This window comes from Staurois parvus, unplaced genomic scaffold (assembly GCF_062004578.1).
Source record: "Staurois parvus isolate SC_StPar_1 unplaced genomic scaffold, SC_StPar_1.0 ptg000009l, whole genome shotgun sequence".
NCBI classification, from domain to species: Eukaryota; Metazoa; Chordata; class Amphibia; order Anura; family Ranidae; genus Staurois; species Staurois parvus.
Genome location: NW_028317805.1, coordinates 669,729 through 677,247, shown reverse-complemented (window position 1 = coordinate 677,247; position 7,519 = coordinate 669,729). Strand labels below are relative to the sequence as shown.

Sequence of the window (7,519 nt, the reverse complement as noted above, 5' to 3'; positions counted from 1 at the left end):
CTCGGTCATTGTTTATCTGCCAATGTCTTCAGCCAAAAAAAAAAAGAGCCGCGATAGAACAGGTGTCTGCGGTGCCTAGCGCTGCCAGGGCGTTCACCCCACACACTGACATCCAACCCACCGCATCGCTATCATAGGGAGATACAATACAATACAATAAAATGATCGTCTTAGCAGACTCCTCATTTCCAGGAGACAGCATATACACAATCATTTCGATTCTCTGAATAAATACAGCCTATTTCAATCAAATCAATAAATGTAACTAGCATTAAATATTAAATTAATGAATCATTAGACTGTTATACTAATCGGAAAATAATGTGTTTATTACCTATTTTTTGGGATTCGATTATATATAATTGGTGACTTTTGGCATTCAGTTTTGTGTCTGGATCGTTCACAGCTAAAATGGATCTCACTTTATATAGAAATATTTTTTTTTAGCTGCCAGTAGAAAATAATTAAAATGATGATTTTTGTATATATAACCACATTCTTGGTGAAGGGGAGTGGATCCTATTAAAATTATTAAGACAATCTGAGCATTTCTACCTCTGAAATAAAAAAATAATGACGAAAAATGTAATTGTTGTTGCATAGAATTAAAATACAAAATTAAATATTCATAAAAAATATAGTATATATATATATATATATATATATATATATATATATATATATATATATGTGTGTGTGTGTGTGTGTGTGTGTTTGTGTGTGTGTATTTATATATGTATATATATATTTCTTTTTTTAGAAATAATAATATATAATGTAACCATATATATATATTAAAAAATATATATATTTATCTATCTATCTGTATATATATATATATATATATATATATATATATATATATGTATATATATCAAACCCACAGCATTTAGTCAACCCCTCTCCTTCTCTCCGCCGATCATTTTCTTGAAGACATTAGAAAGCCATCGTGCCAAATCAGTTTAAAACATATTTATTAAAAAAAAAATACTATATACAAAAATGAACGCTTTCCCTTATTCCACATAGGCATCTGTGCCAGTCCATTGTCAGGACAAGGGTTAAATATTCGTGCAGTCCTTCTGTACAGAGAAGGGAAAGGATAGGGAGGGGTAATAAAAAATTATATATAATAAAAATGTCGAATACCTTTGTAAATGATAATACATAAAAAATTGTCGCAGCAAGGCGGGACAAAGGAGACCTATAGGGCACATACACATGGTGTATCTTCCATTGTGGCTTTGAGGGCAGAAAAGGGACATTGTTTGACAGTCCAGATGGCAGGACTGGGGCACTGTTCAGTAGTCCAGAGGGCAGGGCTGAGGCACTGATCAGTAGTCCAGAGGGCAGGACTGGGGCACTATTCAGTAGTCCAGAGGGCAGGACTGGGGCACTGTTCAGTAGTCCAGAGGGCAGGACTGGGGCACTATTCAGTAGTCCAGAGGGCAGGACTGGGGAACTGTTCAGTAGTCCAGAGGGCAGGACTGGGGCACTGTTCAGTAGTCCAGAGGGCAGAACAGGGGCGCTGATCAGTAGTCCAGAGGGCAGGGCTGGGGCACTGATCAGTAGTCCAGAGGACAGGACTAGGGCGGTGTTCAGTAGTCCAGAGGCAGAACAGGGGCACCGTTCAGTAGTCCAGCTTGCTGTTGTATAAATTATAGAGTGGCAGGGACATGTTGCTGCCAGGGTAATAGAGAGGGGCAGGGAAGGCTATAGACCTGGGCACTGGGACCCTCAGGATGGAATTGTCCCTGAATACTAGTGGCATGCCTACAAGAGTCTGTGCAGAGGCGTGGGCCATGTTGGCAGCCTCCAGCTCGGCGGACAGCTGTCTTTTCCATTTGTTCCTGCGGTTCTGGAACCAGGTCTTCACCTGAGTCTCTGTCAGCTGGAGGCTGGAGGCCAGGCAAGCCCTCTCCGAGCTGCTCAGGTATCTCTTCATGTCAAAGGTGGATTCCAGCTGGTAGACTTGGCTCCTGGAGAACACGGTCCGGGTCTTCTTCTTGGAGCCGCCCTGCTTGTCCCCAGATGAAGGGGTGCGATGTCTCTCCCGGTCCCTGGGATAGTCCTGCTGACTCCTCTCCGAGCTGTGCGATCCCCGAGAATTGTCTGCCAGAAAGAAAGAGAAGAAGCCGGTCAGTGTCACCCTGGCAGCCCCTCCGGGCACAGAGGTCGCCAATTCCCTCTCAGCGGAGACATCGGGGGCTACAGGGAGCACCTGGTGTCTAAACGGTTAACCTGCCACTTTCCTGAGCTAGGGGCCACAACAAGAGGGCCACATAAAGCTCAGAGAGCATCCCCCCTCCTGTATGTGTGCCTGCTCTATGAATCAGAGATAATACACTTTATGCTGTCAGAAACGAAACATACTCAATAGAATATATATACAGAAATGGATTCAGCATTTGCACATTTTGTTTTTTCCTGTGAATTCTCAATTACTCGAATTACTGTAGAATATAGTATACTTATATATATTACGTCTGCTTAGTAAAATACATATGATTTGTTGCAAAACCAAAAATAATTAGCTATTTCTTTATCTCTATATTCTATCTATCTATCTATCTATCTATCTATCGATCGATCGATCGATCTATCGTTTTATCTCTATATCCACCTTTATAGATATCTATTTATGATCTATCTATCTATCTATCTATCTATCTATCTATCTATCTATATTGTATCTATTTATCTATCATCTCTTCTCTATCTTTCCTCTTTTATCTATCAATTTATCTTTTATCTCTGGACTCACCTTCACAGATATCTACTCTCTCTCTCTCTCTCTCTCTCTCTCTCTCTCTCTCTCTCTCTCTCTCTCTCTCTCTCTCTCTCTCTCTCTCTCTCTCTCTCTCTCTCTCTCTCTCTCTCTCTCTCTCTCTCTCTCTCTCTCTCTCTCTCTCGATACATCCTTATATTTGTTTATTATTTATCAATCTCTCTTCTATTCTTTTATCAATGTATCCTTCTATCTGTCTTTCTATCTTTATCCATCCATCCATCCCCTCACTTATCTATTTATCTGTCTATCATGTAATGTATGTCCTTATCTCTCTGCTTTATTAGTAAGCAGCAGGATCCACCGAGAAGGATAAGCTGGGTTTGATTGATGACATTTTTTTTCTCCCCATGTTCCATTAACCCTGTGCTGTCCCCCCCCCCAGAGCCCCGGTGCACTTGTCTGCGGTGGAGATGAATGGGGGCCCGATGAGAGCACATTATCCTGTCTGGTGAATTATTCAGGGCAGGAAGCTCAGTGGTGTCACGCTGGGCAGATTGAGCAGGACTCCGGGAGGTCGGTGTCACAGAGAGCCTCCATCAGAGCTCAGCCTCCTGACATTTTCATCTCATCGCTTTTACGGCCAAATATAAAAGCGGACGGTACACAGCACTAAACGCCGCGCCAGGCTTAATAAAACCCAGGCTCGGTCCTGGCAGGGGGGGCGACAGGTGGATGACAGATGCCCCATGGCCAGATAAGGTAGGTGTTCACCTAGGGGCCCCAGGTCTAATTAAGGTAGGCACTCACTGAGTCAAAGTGCCCCCTCCCCTGGATGACCCATGCTCGGTTAGGGTAGGTACTCACTGAAACAAAGTGCCCCCTCCCCTGGATGACCCATGTCCGGTTAGGGTAGGTACTCACTGAGACAAAGTGCCCCCTCCCCTGGATGACCCATGATCAGTTAAGGTAGGTACTCACTGAGACAAAGTGCCCCCTCTCCTGGATGACCCATGTCCGGTTAGGGTAGGTACTCACTGAAACAAAGTGCCCCTTCCCCTGGATGACCCATGCTCAGTTAAGGTAGGTATTCACTGAGACAAAGTGCAGTTAAGGTCCAAGTTAAGGTAGCTACTTACTAAGACAGAGTGCCCTTCCCCTGGGTGCCCTATTCCCAGTTAAGGTAGGTGCTCACTGAGACAGAATGCCCCTTTACCTTGGTTCCCCATGCCCAGTATAGGTTGGTTCCCACTGTGTTGTCCCTGGGACAGAGTGCCCCCTCCCCTTGGTTCTCCATGCCCAGTAAAGGTACGTAGTTAATGAGACAGTGTACTCCCTCCCCTCAGTGCCCCATGGCCAGTAAAGGTAGGTTGTCACTGGGATAGAGTGCCCCCTCCCTTCAGTGCACCATGGCCAGTAAAGGTTTGTGGTCCCTGGGACAGCGAGCCCCCTCCCCTCAGTGCCCCATGGCCAGTAAAGGTAGGTAGTCATTGAGACAGAGTGTCCCCTTCCCTTGGTTCCCTATGTCCAGTAAAGAAAAGTAGTCACTGGGACAGAGTGCCCCCTCCCCTTGGTTCTCTATGCCCAGTATAGGTTAGTAGTCACTCGGACAGAATGCCCCCTCCACTTGGTGCCCATGCCCAGTAAAGGTAGGTGGTCACTGAGACAGAGTGCCCCCTCCCCCCGGTGCCCCATGCCCTGTATAGGTAGGTCCTACTGAGACAAAGTGCCCCTTCCCCTCAGTGCCCCATGGCCAATAAAGGTAGGTAGGTAGTCAGTGGCACAGAGTGCCCCCTTCCCTTGGTTCCCTATGCCCAGTAAAGGTTGGTAGTCACTGGGAAGAAGTGCCCCTCCCTTCAGTGTCTCATGCCCAGCATAGGTAGGTGGTCACTGGGACAGAGTGCCCCCTCCTCTCGGTGCCCCATGGCCAATAAAGGTTGGTGGTCACTGGGACAGAGTGCACCCTCTCCTTGGTTGCCTATGCCCAGTAAAGGTAAGTAGTCACTGGCACAGAGTGTCCCCTCCTCTCGGTGCCCCATGCCCAGTATAGGTAGGTGGTCACTGGCAGAGGGTGCCCCCTCTCCCTCCCTGTGCTCCATACCCAGTTTAGGTAGGTAGTCACTGGGACAGCATGCCTCCTCCCCTTGGTGCCCCATGCCCAGTAAAGGTAGGTGGTCACTGGCACAGAGTGCCCCCTCTCCCCTTGGTGCCCCATGCCCAGTATAGGTAGGTGGTCACTGGCACAGAGTGCTCCCTCCCCACCGTTGCCCCATGCCCAGTATAGGTAGGTGGTCACTGGCCCAGAGTGCCCCCCCCCCCAAGGTGTCCCATGCCCAGTATAGGTAGGTACTCACTGAGACACCTGTGCTGTCCGCAGGTATGTGCTCCTTGCTCCCTGGGCTCCTTGGCTGGCTGAGAACAGAAGCAGGAGTGTGCAGTCCATCCGTCGTCGTGCTCGTCGTCCTCTGAGGATGTGCTGGGGCTGGGCTCTCTGCTGGTGGTGGGCTCCCTGGCACAAGGCTTGCCACGTCCCCGCTCAGATGTGGTCCCCTGCAGGATGGACTGGATGGTGAAGCTGGAGAGGGAGGCTGGGGCGCACTTAGTGACCTCTTCCTTGCTGCTCATCCTGAGTACATGGGAAGAAAGAGGAGAGAGAGGATGAGGATGATGGAGATGCAGGGAGAAGGTGTGGTGAGGGGAGGGGGGGAGGGGGTGCTATATTTTATTATTATTTCTTTTTATTGGGGGTGTCTTGGCTCCCAGTTTGCACACACAGCCTGCACTCCCTCCCCTCCTCAGCACTGAGTCCCCACTGATCTCCAGACTGCCTGCTGGTGTGGCTACATTTGCATGACACTCACAGCTCTGCAGGACCAATCACAGGCTGCAGACAGTCCCGGAAAAATTGAAATTCCAGGGTAGGCTCACAGCCCCATGCACCTGATGTCAGTGCTAGGGATGGCATAGCAGTGGATGTGGAGGCATCTGCAGGTAAATGGACTTCTGTGTGTGTCAGGTTCACACTTCCAACCAGGACACTATCTGCATGGAGTTTGCATGGTCTCCCTGTGCTTGCATTGGTTTCCTCCCACACTCCAAAGATATACTGGTAGGTTAATTAACTCCTGTCTCAGGCTGCATTCACACGTGAGTGTTTTGTAGCTTGAAGCTGGAAGCTCCAAAAAAGCTCAAACTTAAAAAAAAATCAATTGTTCTCTATGGTGCCCGTTCACACTTAATTGCGTGAACAGGCACCACAGAGAACAATTGATTTTTTAAGTTTGAGGGTTTTTGGAGCTTCAAGCTACAAAACACTAAAGTGTGAATGCAGTCTAAATTGGCTCTCTATATATGAGATGGGAACCTTAGATTGTAAGCTCTTGAGGGCAGGGACTGATATGATTGTACAACACGTAAAATTGCATGAACTCCATAAATACCTACATAAACAACACACGTCACCTCTGTGTGCCCAACTGGGAGCAAGAGGAGGGAACAATCTGCACAGGCAGCTCTGTCTTACTATAGGATTGGAACAAGTGGAGCTCTTATCATTCATCTATTCTCATTTGGAAGATAAAATCTGCCGGGTTGCTATTGACAACGCCACCACCTCTGCGCCACTTTTGTTTCCATAAATGAATCCCTAAACCTGGTTCATTGCATAACACTGTGTCAGCTGCCTACATAGTAAAGCATTTAGAAAGGATTCACACGAGTTAATAAATAATAAAAATAATAATAATAAATAGCAACAATAATAATAATAAATAACAATAATAATAAATAATAACAACAATGATAATAAATAATAATAATAAAAACATACAATAATAGTAAAAAGGTCGCACGTTGGTATGTTGTTGTTTTATTGACCATTTACAGAACTTTACTTAAATTTTATTTAGTTTTAGCTGTGATTTTGTACATTTTGTTGCAAGTGTTCTTTTATAAAACAAAATTAAATTCTATTTATTGCTATAGAAAAAATAAAAAATTGTATAAAAATACAAGAGTACATATTTGTAGTATGCAGAAAGTACAACATATAAAAAACATGCATTAGATGCAAGAGCCAGGTTTACCCCATTTCCTAAATCCACCAGCCTTCTCTCCAGGTCATTTGTGAGCTCATTGGACCTACCTCATATTATCTGAGCCCAGGTTCACTCTGATGCGTGTGGAATTTTCAGTGGCTTCTGTGCGAATTCCGCACCGCATCACAATTGCACCCCATTCATACGAACCGTTGCAGGTGTGTATGTTAAGTTAACAAAACCCCAAAATCAGTCTGCAAAACACGGTACGATGTTCAGAATCAGATTGCATAGGTGTGAATACCCATATGATCCGATTCTAGTGCGGACCAAAAAAAGGGTCCTGCACCTTTTGCAGTGCAATGTGAGCCATACAAAATGTATGGCTCAAAGCAGACCGCACAGAATTCGCATGTGATTTGCACAGAAATGCGGTGCGGTTCCTGTGCGAATCACATGCGATATGCCGCACCGCACAAGTGTGAACCCAGGCTTAAAGTGAGAAATGGAAGCGCCTGCTGAGTTAGTCTGGCACTACATTATACAATTCTCTTCTTCAATTTCCTTTCGATTTACCTTCAACTACGCAGTGCAAGAGCCTGCCTGATTACATACAATTTGAAAAGGTTTAGGTTTGGCCTCATATTATATAGTTTTGGTAAATCTAAATGAAAATTGTACAAGAAATTTGTATAATGTATGGCCAGCCTTAGAGCATATGGAGAGGATTGTAACCAAAGCTTTTGGCCCAGGA

The 7,519-nt window shown here is 45.5% G+C and overlaps 1 protein-coding gene across 1 annotated transcript in view; it reads right to left on the bottom strand.

Annotated features, from left to right (window-relative positions):
• Positions 1-957: 957 nt before the first annotated feature.
• Positions 958-7,519, bottom strand: part of HMX2 (H6 family homeobox 2) — a 53,525-nt gene continuing 46,963 nt past the window's right edge. The window contains exons 2-3 of the mRNA XM_089669791.1: positions 5,083-5,354; positions 958-2,112 (exon numbers count right to left, since the gene is read on the bottom strand). Of these exons, the coding sequence (XP_089525917.1) occupies positions 1,631-2,112; positions 5,083-5,354 (754 nt within the window). The 3' untranslated portion in view covers positions 958-1,630. The remainder of the gene's footprint in view (positions 2,113-5,082; positions 5,355-7,519) is intronic.